Raw genomic sequence first — 21375 nt, 5'->3', positions numbered from 1 at the left:
CTTCATCAAAAACTACCTTGACCAAAAACTTTAACCTGAAGCCAAAAACTTTAACCTGAAATTTGCACTATCATTTTCTATGTTCAGTGAACCGTAAAATTGGGGTCAAAACTCTAATTTGGCATTTAAATTAGAAAGATCATATCATAGGGCACATGTATACTAAGTTTCAAGTTGATTGGACTTCAACTTCATCAAAAACTACCTTGACCAAAAACTTTAACCTGAAGCGGGACAGACGGACGAACGAACGGACGAACGAACGAACGAACGAACAGACGGACGGACGAACGGACGCACAGACCAGAAAACATAATGCCCCTCTACTATCGTAGGTGGGGCATTAAAATATGTATGATGTAATTACTTGCTAAAACATTGTTAAACTATTAGCTATTGGTGTAAATTGTGTTTTGGAGATTATGCTGTGTTTTATCATCTCATAATTAATGTAAAAAATAGTGCAAGTTGTAGTTATATTTGCTATATTTGCTAGTGTTCATTTCTGTTTAGACATTATGTTTTGTTTGAAAATTTTCACAATTAAAAAATTAGTTTTGATATACTCATTTCTTTCATATTTATAGCAGAGCGACTACAAAAATATAGTATTGTCTTTGCTGGGAATGAAACATGTGAATAATACGTCTGGTTGCTGAGAAAAGTTATTCCCCCAATTAATCGTCTGGCCAGTGGTATATGGTTATGTTGTTTCATGTTTTAAATGATATTACATATGTCAATTAGATATGAGATGTGTTATGAGTGCCAATGAAATGTATGAACGAGAGGAGACTATACGAAAGGGGTTAATAAAAAGCGATAAGTCGTAAAAAGATAAAGAAAAAAGATTAAAGACAATATTCTCCAAAAGACTACACAAACAAATAATAAGGGATCAATACAAACCCTCCAAAAGCCGGGTAATCTGGTGCTACAGAAGATATACAGTTCTAAATACAATAATGGCACCAGTCGTGTTGCCCATTACAAGTAAACATTTGGTTAAAAGTTGCATTCACTGAGGTTGAAATAAAGGATGTGCTGATACAAGAGGACTTTATGTTTACTATTGGCATATTAACTTCCCGATAAGAAACACAAAACGGACAATGAAATCCTGATTGGGACGCTAGTCCTAGCGTGAGGATGTAACTGGAAGATTAAGGCGTGTGCACTTTATTTTTTATTTGACGTTATACCTTTATAGTTTTTATTGAAAAAACGAAATTGGTATCATTTATGCAGATCTTGTTAATTAAGACACATGCTTTATGTCATTTGCAATGGACGAAAATCTTTGTACTATAAACAAAATTTTAGTGTTATATTTAACATGTATAGATATAAAGTTTATTCTCACTACTCAGATGAAATGTGTAATGCGTATTATGTGTATTTTCCGTCCCAGTTCAAAACTGCAATGCTATTTTTATTTTCCAGTTCATAGTATATTATACTATTTTAAATGAAAGATGTTTATCCTTTTGGTTGCAATGACGAGAACCGAACAAAAACAAGCTCTAAAGAGTTGGTATTACTTTGCTTCATAAAAAAGAAGGTAGGCACTTAAAGTTAACCATCGAGAGACGTTAACCACCGAGAGTCGGTTTTTAGACCCGCCCAGTACGCCTACTTTTGGAGCTCATAATTCAGTTTTAGATTTCTCCAAACATGTCAAATATATCCTAAATGACATACTGAAATTGTTTGTTGTCTGAATTTGTCTTCTGACTCGAATTTTTTATTTGAACTTCAGTAAACTAGTTACCTTAATTTAGTAACACTGTTGTTATTTAAGCTTTGGATCAATTTTCAGCTTCTATGCGTTTACTGTTCTAAGTTAATAACTAGTCTGGAAAATATGTAAATGTATATTTTCAATATGATGAAGTACCACTGTAGAAGAGGCAAAATGTACCAAGAATTCATTCAAAACTAGTAGCTTGAAAAAGAAACTGACTACGCCATATCAAATAAAACTAGAGGTTCCAAGATACAAACCAGTACACAAACAACAACATAGAAATTACTTTACAAATTTTTATTAAAGATTAACACAAAAGAGTCGTATAGTGAACTTTGAATGATGACTAAAAGGAAAACGAAATCAAACACAGAACGCAAGCTCGTGGATTTGTCACAAAATACTGATTCTTCATTCGATTCAACTTCAAAACAGCCACACAATAAATTCAAAACAAAATAAACAACAAAATGCTAGTACACTCAGTCATTAGTGAAGAAAGAAGTCTAATTAAAAAAACTGAATTTGATTGAAAAAACCTTGTTTTAACCTCTCTATCAATAAAGTATTGTCTTTGAGAGCCAGAAAATATGCCATAAACTACACAAGGTTTGCACCAGCGACTATTCAAAGTTCAATATCATTATTTAGATTTGTTGTTTGTAGCATTATTACATTACACATCTTTATATTCATGAAAGAAATTAGTGAAATAAAATGATATTTTGGTATAAAACTTTGTTACGTCACAATACTGCTGTACAACAGGAATATCTGCAGTACAATGTTGCAATAAAGATCAACAAAAAAGGAAATTGAATAATCAACATTTCGAAATCTAACTTTTTTATTTATTCAAAAAATTACCACTCCAACTACTATTGTTTTCTTTTTTAATAAACCTTGTACTACTTAACGTCAAGTGGCAAATATTTCATGCATGTTCAGGACGAGAACAAGGTAACATTAAATACAATAGGTAGGTCTCATCTGTGGAAAATGTGGACTTCCACTGTAAAAGGAGGGTATATTTGGTCCATTTAACATTCGTGCTGGGGGCTTACAGGCATATTCCAATAGTACATAACAAAATTTTAAGAACAATAAACAGAGAAATTTCATGTGTCGAATGCCATTAAACCACAATTTAAATTGAATATGACAAATTGTAGGTGGAATGACTATGGGATCTCTCTCAAAACTAGCTATGATAGTCACAATTACTGAAAATATAATGGACACAAACAAATTGGATAATAATTTAATGTCAACAAAAATGTTTTATAATTTGATTTCAAATCAAGTTTCAACAGACAAACAAATATTTATCACATAAAAGTAGCAATCAATGCCCTGTGTTAGACATCACTGAAATATATTTACACAGATAATTGTTACAAAAAAAAGAGACTGAATAAAAATAGGATTTACAAGACACAAGGTTACTTGTTTCAAATATCACAGACAAGGTGTAAAACAAGAAATAAGATAGTGCACTTATACTGGATAAAATGTAAAGACAGAAAACATATCAATAGTACTGTTTCTTGCAAAGTATGCAGATTTAGAAATACACATTGATGCTAGCATTTGGTACTTTAAATTTGCAGTTACAATCAAATCCCTATAAATCAATCTTGAAAAAACCACTGCAGTCTGGCATTTGAAGGTAATCAATGAACAACCATGACGTTTTTTAGATAATATATGCAATATGTTGGACTGCTATCAACAGAGCTATATATGATTTACCATACTTTAACTTAGATAAGCCTTAAATATCTGTAAATCATGTTACTGTTATTTCTTTATCAAATAATAAGCGGAGAAATAATTACAAAAAACTAGAGGCTCTAAAGAGCCTGTGTCGCTCACCTTGGTCTATGTGCATATTAAACAAAGGACACAGATGGATTCATGACAAAATTGTGTTTTGCTGATAGTGATGTGTTTGTAGATCTTACTTTACTGAACATTCTTGGTACTTAGAATTTTCTCTATCTATAATAAACTTGGACCTTTAGATACAGTGAAAAATATTTTGTAAAAATTTACAAAAATTTACCAAATTAGTGAAAATTGTTAAAAATTGAAGAAAATGGGCAACAACTCCTTAAGGGGTCAACTGACGATTTTGGTCACGTTGACTTATTTCTAGATCTTATTTAGCTGAACATTATTGCTGTTTACAAGTTATCTCTATCTATAACAATATTCAAGATAATAACCAAAAACAGCAAAATTTCCTTAAAATTACTAATTCAGGGGCAGCAACCCAACAACAGGTTATCCGATTTATCTGAAAATTTCAAGGCAGATAGATCTTGACCTGTTACACCATTTTACCCCTGTCAGATTTGCTCTAAATGCTTTGGTTTTTGAGTTATAAGCCCAAAACTGCATTTTACCCCTATGTTCTATTTTTAGCCATGGCGGCCATCTTGGATGGTTGGCCAGGTCACTGGACACATTTTTTAAACTAGATACCCCAATGATGATTTTGGCCAAGTTTGGTGTAATTTGGCCAAGTAGTTTCAGAGGAGAAGATGTAAAAGATTACTAAGATTTACGAAAAATGGTTTAAAATTGACTATTAAGGGCAATAACTCCTAAAGGGGTCAACTGACCATTTCAGTCATGTTGACTTATTTGTAAATCTTTTTTTGCTGAACATTATTGCTGTTTACAGTTTATCTATATCTATAATAATATTCAAGATAATAACCAAAAACAGCAAAATTTCATTAAAATTACTTATTCTGGGGCAGCAACCCAAAACTGGGTTGTCCAATTCATCTGAAAATTTCAGGGCAGGTAAATCTTGACCTGATAAACAAATTTACCTCATGTCAGATTTACTCTAAATGCTTTGGTTTTTGAGTTATAAGCCAAAAACTGCATTTTACCCAAGGTTCTATTTTTAGTCATGGCGGCCATCTTGATTGGATGGCTGGGTCACTGGACACATTTTTCAAACTACATACCCTAAAGATGGTTGTGGCCAAGTTTGGATTGATTTGGCCAAGTAGTTTCAGAGGAGAAGATTTTTGTAAAAGATTACTAAGATTTACGAAAAATGGTTAAAAATTGACTATAAAGGGCAATAACTCCTAAAGGGGTCAACTGACCATTTCGGTCATGTTGACTTATTTGTAAAAATATTACTTTGCTGAACATTATTGCTGTTTACAGTTTATCTCTATCTATAATAATATTCAAGATAATAACCAAAAACAGCAAAATTTCCTTAAAATTACTAATTCAGGGGCAGCAACCCAACAACAGGTTATCTGATTTATCTGAAAATTTCAGGGCAGATAGATCTTGACCTGTTACACAAGTTTACCCCTTGTCAGATTTGCTCTAAATGCTTTGGTTTTTGAGTTATAAGCCAAAAACTGCATTTTACCCCTATGTTCTATTTTTAGCCATGGCGGCCATCTTGGATGGTTGGCCGGGTCACCGGACACATTTTTTAAACTAGATACCCCAATGATGATTTTGGCCAAGTTTGGTGTAATTTGGCCCAGTAGTTTCAGAGGAGAAGATTTTTGTAAAAGTTAACGACGCCGGACGACGCACGACGGACGCCAAGTGATGGGAAAAGCTCACTTGGCCCTTTGGGCCAGGTGAGCTAATAATTTAACAAAGTTATAGACCAGGATAACTAGTAAAAATAAAAATAAATTAATCAGAGATAAACATACTTTGGTAACAATTTTTAAGTGGTAATATTTACAATTTTTAAATATTTGATTTGTACAACCTGCTTCTTTCTGAATTCAGAAAACGCATAATAAATATTGTTATCTCTGATGTATAACATCAGTTTTGCATAATGTTTCTGTAATAGTTCGATGTTAGTTCAGTAGATGAAAATCAGATGCAATATGAATAAAATATTACAAAAATAAAAAATCCACAAGGTCATAAATAGCAACTATTTTAAGCTAAAATTTAAAATTAGGATTTCTTGACAAATATCACAATAAATCATACCTAAAACAAAGACAAAATAGGAAACATGTCTTGCTGTGAAAATTTACTTGCCGGTTTTTGTTATTTTCATGACATCTAAAAATAGCACTGTTATTAAAAGTTCTGATTTTCAACAAAATTTCAATGAAAACTGGGAACTGGTCAATTTCCATTGATTGTCAAAATATCCTATGTGGGGTGAATGTTAAGGTGGTATGGGAGTCTAAAATAAAAATGATAGAATTTGTTCATACTTTGCCAAAACGTTGTATCTATTGATACATGTTGAAAAGTATAATAAAAATGATAGGTCACCGCGCATTTTCTCAAGCTACAGGACGGGACAAAATGACACATTTTGTATGGATTATACAGGAAAAAACACCATTTTGTTATTAGAAATTAAACAAAATGATAGAATTGTTAAATACTTCAGGAAAAGATAGCTTTCAGACACTGCTTTGAGAATATCAAAAGAAAAGATAGGGTCACCGTACGTTTTTTTCCGGCTAAAATACAAAATAGGAAAATTCCATACAGAATCCTTCAGAAAATGCACTTTTTTAGAGTTACCTCCCCTTAAAATGCCAATTTTTAGAAAAGATAAAAACAACCAAAAATAATTAACATTTGCAAAAATATCAATATTTAGAAGTTATATTCTTATAAATTGGTACTTTTAAATGAAAATGTACATTAAACATCTGCATTCCTGCATCAAATTTTGCTAACTTGATGGAAAATCTGCACCTTTGATTCTCTGTTTTTTACAATCCAAGATGGAGGAAGACACCCATACCACCTTACTAAGCTAGGCGGAACCCAACATGAAAAAGGGTATAAATGATAAGTCTGTTAATAGTAGTACAATGTATGAGTAATAATAATATACATTAATTAGAATCAGTTCATATAGATAAGAAATAAGTGGAAAAGCACAATTGTACTGGAATGTGAACAAGTGGTTAAATAATTAAAGGTTTTTGTCAAAACGAACTTATACACAAGGTTCAAATATAGGAATTTCTATAGTTTCAAAGATTTAAAAAAAATCATTTTAAATTTTTTGTTTACAATTATATTTCTTTCCCATTTAGAAATGTTTTCCTTTGTAAGAATTATTTTGACCTATGGATATTCATCAGACACTCTGATTGTCAAAGGTTACAAGAGCACACTTTTCTAAAGAATAACTAATGAATGGAAACAATATTAACTTAATACCCTGAGATCAATTATATGTGCATAGTTTCAGTAGAGAACTAATTAACAAAAGTGAAATTTAGTCACAACTCTTCTGAGTAATATATTTTCTTTTCTGATTATATGTTCATTGACTGCAATAAGTGTGTTTATTGTATGTTTCATGCATATCTTCAATCTGACTAATTAAATTCAACTATGTATTAGACCATTGGTTTTCCCGTTTGAATGGTTTTACACTAGTAATTTTGGGGCCCTTTATAGCTTTTTGTTCAGTGTGATCCAAGGCTCTGTATTGAAGGCCGTACATTGACCTATAATGGTTTACTTTTATAAATTGTTATTTGGATAGTGAGTTGTCTCATTGGCACTCACACCACATCTTCCTATATCTATATCAACATTCTTTGAATAAATGTTTTAAAATTTTCATCTATAAAAGTTGGGACTTTTTTCTAATTTTGCAGTTCTAACTTGACCACAAATAGTACCCAAACAAGAGTCTGTCACAATGACAGCAAACCGGATTTATTAACATTTATTTGTGTTCTGGCAATATCACAAGAACCATTACTGATGAATGGTGAAAGTGAAAATCGTCAATATCAAATTTTACCCCCATTTTGTCATCAGTATCAACATATTAAAATTTGAAAAGCTTAGATTGAATGGTTCATGAGTAAATGCAACAACGTGAATGGAAACGCCATTTTACGATCTTTCAAGAACCATAACTCCTGAACTGTAAAAGTCAAAATCGTCATTATTGAACTTGACCTCTATTTTGTCATCAGTAACAACATAATAAAATTTCAAAAGCTTTGGTTGAATGGTTCATGAGAAAATGCACGGACACGACGGGAAACACCATTTTTCAATCTTTCAAGAACCATAACTCCTGAACGGTAAAAGTCAAAATCGTCAATATTGAACTTGACCTCCATTTTGTCATCAGTAACAGCATATTAAAATTTTGGAAGCTTTGATAGAACAGTTCATGCATAAATGCACGAACACGACTGGAAACTCCATTTTTCAATCTTTCAAGAACCACAACTCCTGAACGGTAAAAGTCAAAATCGCCATTATTGAACTTGACCTTCGTATAGTTGTCAGTAATAACATATTAAAATTTTAAAAACTTTGGTTAAACGGTTCACGAGTTAATGCAGGGACAACATTTGATTGCCGCCCGCTCTACAGCCCGACCGCCCGCCCCGCCGCCCACCGTACATCCCCAAATCAATAACCGACATTTTTGTCACAAAAATTCGGTTAAAAATTAAAATATCTGATGTTATTTGAATGAAAAACCCATCTCATTCATATCTGATGTATTGTCAGCACTTTATAAATAGTGTGTTAAGAGATTCTCTTGGTTGTTAATCAAAATATACTATGGTTTTATTTTTTACACCTGCACAACATTTAAGTGCAAATTTCACAAACATAATAATATGTATTTGCCTAACAAAATAGGGCTGTTCCATAAAAACATACAAAGGGCCCAGAAAACTACTTCTATATCTCTACTATGGGTAAAGACTTTTTTGTACAGTTAAAATATAACAAAAGTTCTATAATTCCTCTATAGATGGTACCCTATTTTGTGAAATTCCTTCCTCCGGCACTATGTATGTTCTAATGTAAGTCCTTATGTAATAGCAAGATGGAGTTAAAATATTTCAAAAAACTTTTCTCAACTCGCATTTATCTGATTTAAGTGAGATAGCTTCTTTTATATAGTTAAATGGAACAAAATGTGAACAATGGTGTCTGATGGATATAATATAAACAATAAACAGCTGCGCCATGAGCGCATGATATGCCCGACGTCTTGTGTGGAAGTTTTATGCAATAATCATAAATAGTTTCTGAGGAAGTTTTAAGCAATAACCATTTATTGTTTTTGAGACACGGCGGGACATGTGAAACCACCCCCCCCCCCCCCCCCCCACCCCCCCACCCTGTTTTTTTTTTTATAAATATCACTAAAATAAAATTTTGAATCAAACCAAAAAGTATACAGATCTTTAAATTAGTATAACAAAGAAGTGTGTACAGTTTCAAGCAATAATCATGAATTGTTTTTGAGATACGGCGTGACATGTAAAAAAAAACCTCCCCTTTTTTACAAAATACTCAATAACTCAAAAATAAAATTTTGAGTCATCACCAAAAAGTATACAGATCTTTAGATGAATATAACAAAGAAGTGTGTAAAGTTTTAAGCAATAATGATAAATCGTTTTTGAGATACGGCACGACATGTAAAAAAAACCCTCCCCCTTTTTTACAAAATACTCAATAACTCAAAAATGAAATTTTGAATCATCACCAAAAAGTATACAGATCTTTAGATTAATATAACAAAAAAGTGTGTAAAGTTTTAAGCAATAATCATAAATCGTTTTTGAGATACGGCGTGACATGTAAAAAAAAACCTCCCCCTTTTTTACAAAATACTCAAAAACTCAAAAATGAAATTTTGAATCATCACCAAAAAGTATACAGATATTAAGATTAATATAATAAGAAGTGTGTAAAGTTTTAAGCAATAATCAAGAAACGTTTTTGAGATATGGTGCGACATGTGAAAAAAAACACACCCTTGTTTTAGTTACAAAGTGCCGTAACTCAAAAAGTTTAAATCTTATTTTCAACAAAAAGTATACAGATCATTTGACCATCATAAGAAACAACTATATTAATTTTCATGAAATTTGGATAAGTCGTTCTCAAGTTACGGTGCGACATATTTACGCCGGACAAACGGACAGACGGACGGACGGACGGACACCGGACATTTGTATACCATAATACGGGGCGTATAAAAAGTCAAAATGAACTTAAAAATAAAAAAAATGTTTATGTTTGATTTGAACACTAAAAACATGCAACAAAAAAAACTCTGTGATATTACAATGTTTAAAGTATGCTACATGCTAAAAAAAACTGAAATCATTAAATAAATATGCAATATAAGTATTGACCAAAGACAAACAATATATAATAATGATATGTTTAAATATATAGTGTATGCCATTTAATCCAGTAATTCCAATCTTATCTGCCAATTTTCTGCACTCTATTTCTGGTAAAATATAAACAGAATCATAAATTGCTTTTCTAACCAATCAAATATTTGTTTTCCCCTCTATTTTTTAGATTTGAAATTTAAGAAAGGCATCTATATTATGACTACTACAATTTTTAGTACATGATTGACGGCCTTAAAATGACATTAGGATGTGTTTTGTTATACTGTTGGATTGTTGTTTTATTGGTATAGTCCAAAACATCTTCAGTTATCATATGATGGTAACAAATCTGACTCAAAAGTTGCATGTACAGTCATTTAAATAACTTGAAAACACAGATGAGTGCAAAATAAATGAATTAACTGCGTCAATGAATATACATCATAAAATTTCAATATTCTTCTATGATGAATTGGTGCAAAATTTTACTATAAAACAACTGGTACTTAAACATACCTATAAACTCTTTGGATATTCTTAAAAATGTGGCAATGAAATGTTATACCGTGAATTAATGAATTTTCGTTGGTACTATTTTTTATTGATTAAATCAAATCTGAATTTTGGATGGATATTTGATTACTTAGTTTTGGCAGTCTTCATATACTTATATATTAACATACATAATAATTAAATTAACATTTAAATTTGTGGTTCCCCTGTAACCACGAAATCCCCTGTAACCACGAAATCCACAATAAAATGGCATCCAAGGAAAAATAATAAATCCACAGTACATCAAACAGACACATCAAAAAATATAAATAACAACCTAATATCTTAATCAACAGAGATTCAATTTTTTTGCTGAAATGACATTTACAATTTTCATATAAGTTACCATGACAATATTTTACTTAAGACAAACATTTATTTGCAATTATCTTTCTTAAGAACACATTACTGTTAACTCTTAATTTAAAAAGAGCAGGCATAAAAATTGTGAGAAGAAAACTTTCCTTTAAAATATAAATTATATTGAAATAGAATTTTATATCAATTATAAAGGGTGTCCTTTGTCATAAACTGTAAATCAATTATAATGGTAGTCCTTTGTCATAAATTGTGTAATGGTTATTCTATGAAAGGATAAATATTTCCTTAAATTCAGTATTACTAAACTCTGTTAAAAAAAATCAAATATTTTTTCACTTTTTTCCTGCTAACATGCAGGAGTTTGTATTGATTACTATCCCCTCCTGTCCCTTAATTAAAATAAATATAAAATTGAACATTTTTTGTCAATTATGTAGAAGAATTTCTTCTTCAGAACATTTTTTAAATAATCATAAACTGTCTTTCATTGTTAAGTTTACATAAAAAGGAAAATAGGAAATCTTTAAAGTGTATTTTTCATGCAGTATAATATATCAACAACCCAATAGCCCATATAATATTAACTCGATAAAAAAGTGTTTGCTGTGCTTTTCCTTAATTGTCTTCAATCTTTAGATGTTCTATTTTGACCAGACCTCGTTTTGTACCTGCTCTAAATTTGGCTAAATCTTTTCTTGTAATCATCCCTAAAGGCTGGAAATAAAATGAAATAATTGTTAACTTGATTTTTACAAGGGTGCACATACGACAATCATTTAAATGTCTTGCTAGCTTTACTGATAATGATTGAAATTGAAGTCTTATGTTTTAAAAATCAATATCAATGAAAACTTTTCATTTTCATATTATACTAGAAGTTTATGACGTGTTGGTATTAGCATCACTTAAAAATTTATTTAAATACTTGTTTCAAATGTTTTTTTTGTCAAGTTCAAAGAGATCAAAGTAATGACAACATCTAGTATTCATGTGTCTTATCCTCAAAGTGATGTAGTAATATAATTTTCCAACCTATATAATTATACTCACTGTTAATTTATCATCTGTTACAATTAAATGTCTTAATCCAAGACCTCTGAATACATTGAATACTTTTGGCAGAGAAAATGTCTGGAAAGTAAAAGTCAATATCAATCACAGTTTCTTCATGTTTTTGTTAGATAAAATCGAAAATTAGTCATAGCATCAAAATATCACATCATTTGATCGACAAAATATAAAGTTATTAATGTTAATTTAAAATATTTTTTTTTAATACTTTATTTATTTATAAGTATGATTTAGTGGATATTATTAGTTACATAGTGTGCTAGTGACCTAATACAATATATATGGGGTCAGGATAATCCATATGAGGTGAGAGCGAAGCTCAAATCCCCATATGGAATTTACTGTTCCCATAAATACCGTATTACATCACTAGCACACTACGTAAAGAATTTATCTTACCGACTATCTTAACATGTGAAATTTAGACTAGTGACCTATCAAAATGAGCAAGTCTTCGATACTGTTAGCATTAAGAAACTAGCTACTTTCACTGATCCTACAAAAACAGATGCCAACAATAACAACTTGTTAGATTTAAATGCGTTTTATTGAATTTATTTCAATCTTAATCATCAATTTCTTCCATTTGTTGAAACCTCTCAAGATTTTTTTCTCAGTACCATTTTGTTTTTTATAAAGGGACGTAACACCACTACTAACTGTGTATGAAATAAGCCCTGCCTCCCTTTTACCTAATATGGAATATAAAGGGACATAACACAACTACTAACCGTGTATGAAATAAGCCCGGCCTCCCTATTAACCTAATATCAAATATACACGGTATCCACGAGGACACTTTTAACCAATCATATTCCTAGAAATGTATAGGAGGTAAGATAAATGGGATATAATATGGGGTATACATAAATAAGACAGTCACCCAATAACAAAACTAATCAAAATAAATGTAGAGCGTAACATGCAGGCTGCAACAATAGGCAGTAAAACTGATTTTTTCTATTTTACCTTTTCAATGGTGTGAGGTGTTGGATTATAAAATGGTCTGAGATCTATCATGTAATCTCTCTCTTCTTCTGAAATGGCTATATCCTAAATAAAATATTTAAAAATGTATTAGTTGTATAATACAACATTCATAGAATTGCACAAGAATAATTTGCTATGGGTTATTATTTATATAATATTAATTTCAAAATAAATTCAACTATAAACCAGTTGTTACAAGTTGTATATATCTAGAAAGCAAAAAACATGCACTCTCATTTATGCATTAAAGTTCTGTCCAGGAATTCATGGAGATATTTTGAATCGTCTCTTTATAAACATACAAAATCCAACATATGGTTAAACAGAGCAAAGAAGAATTAATCCATATTTAAAGATTCTAGATATTTTTATTTGATAAATTGTTACACAGAAACCCTTTAACAGTACAGTTTTTAAAGAAAAATTACATACACTGAAATATGTGATATACAAACTGATATGGTTTTATAAACTTACCTTTATTTTCAAATACAGTGGATAAAAATTTCTGAAATCTGCTATGGTTATATTTTTTGGTTGTGGAAGACCTTCTGGAGCAAAAATCTGCAAAATATGTTGTCAGATAATACTTACCGATAAAAAAAGACCTTGGCTCATACATGTGTTACTTATCATTACTTAATAAATGATGCTGACATCGGAATACAGTCGACTCTCGTTATGTCGAAGTCAGCCGGACCAGAGAAATATTTCGAGATACACGTAGTTCGACTCAAACGAACACCGGAAGTTCGACAATCTAAGGGACACAACTCTTGCTTAGCTTGGTAAAGCTAAAATAAATACGGGTGAATATGACAAGGGGATCGATATTCTAGTATCAGATCGATGTATTTGTATGGCACAGTCTTTTATTATTATAATGACTGTTATTTTTACTTATTCAATTGTTTCAATTAAAAAAAAAATCCTATGGCTTTTCCAAGAGAGTAATTTCCAATCGACAGTTTCGTAATTCAGGTCGCTAATAGCTGACAAAATTGTTTATTCTCGGATACAAGAGATTTAAGAAAATTTTGATTTCTATTCATTTTGTTTTATCTCACTCTTTCTTTTCAAAAGAACATATAATAAGATTAAAGACGCCGTTTGAGTAGTTTTTAGGTGATCATCCACGGAAGCCATAATCCTCACTTTATACACACCCAAGCTCATTAGTGTAAATCACAAATTAATTGTTTTGTAAACAATTAAAATACTTTTTCATGAACATTAACAATTTATCACTAATTATTTATAAAAATTCTACAAAAGATAATCTTAGGAAAACACTCATGGAAATAGCATGTCATAAATCAATATAGTGGTCAGTGACCGGAAATTTAATTACACGTGTATTGTCAGATTAACTCTTCAATCCATTTAAATCCCGGAGGTCATGTTTTGACATATGTGTATTAGTTCGAGATAAAAAATGATTTTTGAATGCTTTTGTTAACCTTGGGACTGTAAATTTAGTTCGACTCAACCAAATTTCGACTCATCCAATATCGACTCATCAGGAGTCGAATTACATACTTTTGTATGGAATAAAGTTCGGGACCACGTGAAAACTTCGACTCATCCGAAATTTCGAGTCAACCGAGTTCGAGACAACGAGAGTTAACTGTATATAATCCTGAATAGAGACCTATTCCAGAAGCTTACCCCTACCTCGAAATTCAGTAACTATTCCATCAGTTTATTCCTATTAGCTTTCATTTGTAGAAGTAACCCTAAGAAACATGGGCATCCCTAATCTTCTCCAGTCATGCAGAAAACTTAGGCTGTAGAGTCCTTTTGACAGTGTTAAATATATATATTAAATATGAAGCTAAGTCTGGTAGAAATGGAAACATTAAATTTTGTGCCCAATATAGGGGTAGATTCTTGTTCTCTGTAAGTACTAGAAACTTAACAACAACTCTCTGAGGGTTCCATAAGTAGCATGCAGCAAGGCAAAAGATTTGTCTCTATCTAACACTTCTTCATTTTCAAGTGGCAGTCTAAATTTCTGAGCTTCATACTGTTCAACCAACTCTGCAGAACTTACCTATTGTATTGATTTGTAATTTGTTCTACTCCTTATCACTCAAGAAATATTTGCCGCTAGATGTTAGGCAAACAAAAATCAATCAATAATGTGTACAAGTAATAGACAAGTGACAAGATATTCTTATCTGACTTTAACACAGGTGGTTTAATTTAATACCCATATATCTTAGCACTGAAGTATAAACATCAGGATACTTACTTTTTTCTTCAATATAACTATTAACTGTTCCCTTAGTATTAAACCTTTTAACTTTATTCTGCCAGGTTCCTATAAAATAAATGAACTTTTCTTTTAACCATTCGTAGGTTATGAAAGTAAGAATTAGTTTATAATGTCATTTCACAATTATAAAATATAAGTTTATGTAAAAACTTCCTAGTTATGTTCATAAAAAATGTACAGAAGGAGGTATTCAACCCTGCCTACAGATTATTATCACAGAAAAGCATGGTTTTTATTTCAAGTTATCAAAACAATCAACCTGAGATGAACCTGTGACCTATAAACAGTGAGTCAAAGCTAGGAATTGATGTACTCAACTTTACAGGTAGTCAAAGCAAGAACAAAATATGTTATACCATAATTTTGTTTACTGAAAGGAAGCATAAATATAATGATTCTACAACAAACAAATGAGCCACGTCATATAGAAATCGACCTTATGTAAATGAATATAAATACATCTGTTAACTAAATTTCGGGTTAAAAAATTTCTATGAAAATTATGTAACTCTTTGAAAATTGAGTTGACATAAAATCCCTACAAAACAGTCCAAAATTTATCTTTTATTCGTCTTAGAATATTCAAAAATCAATCAGTCTTTTACATGTACATGTTTATGTGCACTTGCATAAGGTTGACTTTTATTCGACGCAGCTCAATTATTACTTACATCTTCTGGCGTTTCTGTTATAGGGAAACCACACATATTTTCTGTCTTTAATATATCTATTATCTGGCCTACTTTTTCTTTCGGTCGAAAACCAATTAATGGTGATGTCATTACTTCACTGAAAAATAAAAGTCATGCATGTCTTTAGGTCCTAATAAAATACATAATGTGTAAGACAAAGGAATATTACGGTAAAACTAAATCCAAACGCTGTGTCAAACCTTCATAACATCTGGTCAATCTGAGATATATACAAAGCTAGAGGCTCGCTCACATGGTTCTAAGTGCATCATTTGGCAGAATTTTGTTTTATGAAATTTTATCGATCGATCTATATAATGAATGAAATTTATATTTGTTCATTTAGCATTAGAATAGAGATAAGCATATTTTATTTGCAGCTTGGCCTATGTAAAATGACGGTTACTGTCATAAATTGAGTTCACCAGCTGATTGTATAATTTTAACATGTATGGGTGTAAGATGAAACAGTGTATTTTAAATGTGTTTGCGCCTAAAGTAGATATACTGTGATTATACTGGTTAAAAGTATATAGGCTGTCATATTAGAATTGTGATTTTTGATATCTCTCTATCTTATAGTTTTCAAGATAAATGGACTCAACTGTTACACATTTACAAACCTTGCTCTGATGTCATCTACCAGTGGTGGGGCTTCAAAGGGTATGATAGGTATACCTAGTACTTCTATATTCATGTCATAGAGACCCTACAATATATGTAAGATTATTACCATCCTTAGATTTTGAAGCTGAAAAGGGCAACCGACTTATCATGCTTATAGTCTAATACAACTTATACTTAGAGTATCAACTGTAATAAAATTACAGAGCAAATAAAATAACTATCACGAATAAGAAACCACACTTCTGGCATTGTAAAATGTAAGATCTATTATGATTTTTTTTTGCTGCTTGTGTCAGAGATAGATTTCAAGATAGATATTGAAATAATCTGATAATTACTGTCATTGCTCAATCTTAAACCTACCTTTAATTCTAAAACTAAATTTTGTGAGAACTGGAAGTCCAAACATTGTGAGCTTCTAATTATAAATAATACTGTAAATTCAGAAATTAATGTGTGGTTTTTATTATTGCGAAAAATGAATTTACAGTACTTTATGTTGTTACGAAATCAATTATATCCTTTTAAAACAAGTATAGCACACTATCATGATTGAAAGTCCAAATAATATAATTCTTTGATATATATACTGTCAAAATACAATCTCTCAACACTTTAAAATCATAACCTGTATCTTATTTTAAACCAAAACAATGCATGTCTCTGTTACTTACTGTCGTGATAAAATCCCCGACCCATTTTGAGATCATAAGTACAATAATGATTGGCAGTCCAAATGATATATCTCCTGTACATTCTACAATTATCACAGTTAAACTAATAGTTGTACGTAGATTTCCTCCAATCTGAGATGCTGCTCCAATTAGGGCATACTTCCCAAAATCTCCTGACTGTACAAATACAAATATTCTAATTAAGAAATATCAATATTTTATGCAAAATGACTTGAATTTCTAAGCGTGTTGGAAAATTCTTTTACCTGTATAGAAAGACTTATAGTATTGACATATGGCAACACCTGAACACTATTTAGCATCAAGTCATTTGACTTTACAGTTCTGAGGCATTATATTTGAAAGCCAATTCTGACTTTGTTACCGTAATTCCTTTAAGTTAATATAAGACAATTATAGGTAAACAATGTGCTGATATTGAAGATAAAATGGACAGATTTTGATAGTTTGTTCTTATGCTGTGTTGTTACACCACTGTCCAAAAGTTGGGGAGGGTTAAGTGCTACAAACATGTATAACTCTCACCACTTTTTTCTATGCTTGTCCCTAATCTTGAGGTGTTTACTCAGTGGGTGTCATTGGAGATCATATTCATTTTTGTGTTTCCTGATGTTTCAATAATGGGGGTGCATTAATGTTTCTCTTGATTTGTTTCACATTTAGTCCAGCTAGACACTTTTATAGCTAACTATATACAGTATGGGTTATTCTTATTGTTGAAGGTCATACAGTGACTTCATGTCCTTTGGTCTCCTGTACATGAATATTTGTCCAATTGGCAATCATACAACATTTCTTTATTACAATATATATATATAGACTACTAAGATGTGAAATGCATTTCAAGATTTAAATTTGAATCTTGCAAAATTATTATTAGTATGGTAAGGTGAAAGTGATCTTCCATGCTGCTAACAAACAATTCCAGAAAATTCAATACAGAAAAATTTCTTTTAGCACAAAATCAAGAAATGCATTGAAACGTACGAACAAAGAGTAAACAGTTATTGTAAAAAGTGTTGTGCTGTCAAAACTTATAAACCATCCAGTGTAAACAAATATCACAACTTAATTTGTGAAACTAAGAATTTATATAAGCACATGAATTGCATCAAACTTTGTCAGTCTACAAATGAAAAAAAAAATATGGAGCATTCAAAGCAGTTTTTAAAAGTATACATTATAACAATAAGATTTCATTTAAAAAAGTTAAGAACTCACGATATTTGTCTTCTTCTATGGCAAATAAAAAGTTAAAGAAAAGTTTGTTATTGTAAGAAAATATAAATAAAGAAGTATGCCTATGATTAACAATTGTTTCTACATACCAATAATGCCTTTTAATAATAATTATGCAATTTGACATGAACTTGATTCATTCCAGATGTAAGAATGACAAAATTTATGTGTTGACACTATACAGACTAGCCATAACAAAAATTATTTTAGGTTGCAACCTTTAGCTTAAAAATAAGTGCTGTGAACTACACTCTTAAGTAATTTGTTGAAAATAACTCTATATAAACTACATTTTAGCAAATTGTGTAATTTTTTTATTTACACCCCCATACTTCCTTAAGTATCAATTATAGAAAAAGTGTACTGCATACTGACTACGAATGCCTAGTTTTTAATATGTTTACAGGTGTAGTTTTAAATATTCCTTTGGAGTCTTAAAATAATAAAAATTTCCCAATTTAAAAAAGGTCATGTACAAACCATGTGAGAATAATTCCCCAAGATACTATGCACAGAAAACTAACAGTGAGGAAATGTAGGGAATCACATCTAGTAAAACAGAGTAAAACAGAGTAAAACAGACAAGGCATATAACTTACTTTATCTTTTGTCTAGAACAATAATAAAATTGTGATCACTGTTGTTGTCATAACCTCTTATGTATACTGTGGATTCATCATTATTCATGGGATACCAATTTTCATAGATTTTGTTGGTATAAGTTAGCCACAAATTTAAATGTACAATTTTCTTAAGTGTTATTTATAGCCTTTGGCAGACCATAAAATCAAATATCAATGTTTCCTTAATCAGCGAAAATTGGTATCAGATAGTTTTGAAAAACAGAAATTTCTTGTCAACACTGAAGTAGTACTACAGTAGATATAAACTACAAAATCACATGACTAATCTATACTTGTCTTCATCCCTGATTACTGTTATTTATCTTATCTGTTAAACAACATCAATTTAAACTTATGATATTTTTAAGACTTTTTTTTATTAAATGTTACATTGCAGTTACAACCAATATCCAGCTTATTCTATACATTATAACATAAGAATAGTTCTAGGACACATCAATAAATCCCTAATTTTCTTTTCTTTAAATTTATCTCTTTTTTTAGAATCAGAATATCATGTCGTAGCAACTTAGTAACAGCATTCATTAAACATACTTAGATCACACTGTCTACGGAATTAGAGCTTACCTCCCAGCCATAAGATGAATGCTTGGAAAACATAAACAGTTATCTAACACATAAAAAACATAATTATTGACAGAGTCACCTGTAACAGGACATGGCTGTCATAATAACCAAAATACAAAATTAACTCAGGGACAAAAATTCAGTGTTGACATTTACCTTAGTTTAATTAAAATGTTCTTTCTCTTTATACTCAAATTTTCAGAAGATAACAATTTATACAATTCATCTAATTTTCCATATATAATAACAAAGGCAATTTGTTTACTAAAATGTCTTCTGCTGAATGACATACAACTTGGTATAGTACTTATATTTCCTACAAATCCATTTTACCGATCTACTCAAAAGATATACTTTTCAATTGCAAGTAAATGTGCCACATGAAAATCATGTGAAAATTGTGCACATATCATGCTTATTTTTTCGCATGATTCACACATGACTTGGCACACATTAGCTTTCATGCGTGTATCATGCTTGGCACTTTTACCTGTATAAGAACTGTTAAATTAGCTATAAACAATATTCCTATTATCTTTAGCTCAAGGAAGAAATTAAATAACAAGAATACTAATACAAATTTTTAAAGTAAAATAATACAATTCTGTTACCATTTGCAAGTTATGTATATTTACCAAATGAGTTAATCCAGGGAGCATATCAACTACACCCATACCAACTAGTCTCCCCCATGCAGCACCTGTTGCTAAGGAAGGAATGAAAACACCACTAGATACACTTAGACCATAGGTCCAAACACTCAGGAAATATAAAACCACAGTGAATACTGCTAAACTGGCCGGACTGTGGGACTCTGAAATGTAAATATAAGAAATGCAAAACAAGAATGTGTCCACAGTACACGGATGCCCCACTATCACTAGCCATTTCTATGTTCAGTGGACCGTGAAATTGGTATAAAAAAAAACTAATTTGGCATTGAATTAAAATGATCATATCATAGGGAACATGTGTAATAAGTTTCAAATTGATTGGAATTCAACTTCATCAAAAACTACCTTGACCAAAAACTTTAACCAAAAACTTTGACCTGAAACTTGCACTTTCATTGGACCGTGAAATTGGGGTCAAAAATATAATTTGGCATTAAAATTAGAAAGATCATATCAAAGGGAACATGTGTACTAAGTTTGAAGTTAATTGGACTTCAACTTCATCAAAAACTACCTTGACCAAAAACTTTAACCTGCAGCGGGACAGACTGACAGACGAACGAACAGATGGAGGAACGAACTAGCGGACGATCAAACCAACGGACGGACGCACAGACCAGAAACCATAATGCCCCTCTACTATCATAGGTGGGGCATAAAAATACAATCATGGGAATGTATTCTCTCTTTAGTGGAAATTAACCAATCTTATGTTGATACCAAGACTTCATATTCAACAATGTTTCATCATCAATCATACTTCAAAATTTGTAAGTCCTGTGTGGACAAGGCGCGTTTTTGGCGTATTGAATTTTAACCTGATGCTTTTTGTTATCTATTAATCATGTTTTTCTTTGTCTAATATGTTCTCCTATTTATTTGTATTGTAGTCCTGTAATATTATGTTGTCATTTCAATGTTATATTTAACTTTGCCATTAAAGTGCGAGGTTTGGCATTCCACAAAACCAGGTTCAACCCACCACTTTTATTCCCCTTTAAAAGTGTCCTGTACCAAGTCAGGAAGATGGCCATTGTTATATTATTGTTCGTTTCTGTGTGTGTTGCATTTTAACGTTGAGTCGTTTGTGTTTTCTCTTATTTTTGAGATATT

The 21375-nt window shown here is 31.0% G+C and overlaps 1 protein-coding gene across 1 annotated transcript; it reads right to left on the bottom strand.

The window, feature by feature from the left end:
* Positions 1-8892: 8892 nt before the first annotated feature.
* On the bottom strand, positions 8893-20418 carry LOC139509708 (H(+)/Cl(-) exchange transporter 7-like). The gene is made up of 9 exons (XM_071296248.1): positions 20224-20418; positions 17118-17294; positions 16440-16525; positions 15796-15913; positions 15101-15169; positions 13324-13410; positions 12826-12909; positions 11836-11916; positions 8893-11499 (listed from the first exon to the last, which is right to left on the bottom strand). The coding sequence occupies exons 1-9, from the start codon at positions 20260-20262 to the stop codon at positions 11401-11403; spliced, it is 840 nt and encodes a 279-aa protein (XP_071152349.1). The 5' UTR covers positions 20263-20418; the 3' UTR covers positions 8893-11400.
* Between the last annotated feature and the right edge of the window lie 957 nt (positions 20419-21375).

Source organism: Mytilus edulis, unplaced genomic scaffold (assembly GCF_963676685.1).
Source record: "Mytilus edulis unplaced genomic scaffold, xbMytEdul2.2 SCAFFOLD_733, whole genome shotgun sequence".
Classification (NCBI taxonomy): domain Eukaryota; kingdom Metazoa; phylum Mollusca; class Bivalvia; order Mytilida; family Mytilidae; genus Mytilus; species Mytilus edulis.
Note: the sequence above shows the minus strand (reverse complement) of the source record. Positions and strands in the feature narration are given on the sequence as shown.

Excerpts from the sequence above, each read along its gene's own strand:
- LOC139509708 (XM_071296248.1), bottom strand. The coding sequence starts at position 20,262 with ATGGGTGTAGTTGATATGCTCCCTGGATTAACTCATTTG. Across the intron at positions 15,914-16,439 it reads GTAGATGACATCAGAGCAAG|TGAAGTAATGACATCACCAT; the intron begins GTTTGTAAATGT and ends TTTATTTTTCAG. Across the intron at positions 11,500-11,835 it reads TAACAGATGATAAATTAACA|CCTTTAGGGATGATTACAAG; the intron begins GTGAGTATAATT and ends TTTTATTTCCAG.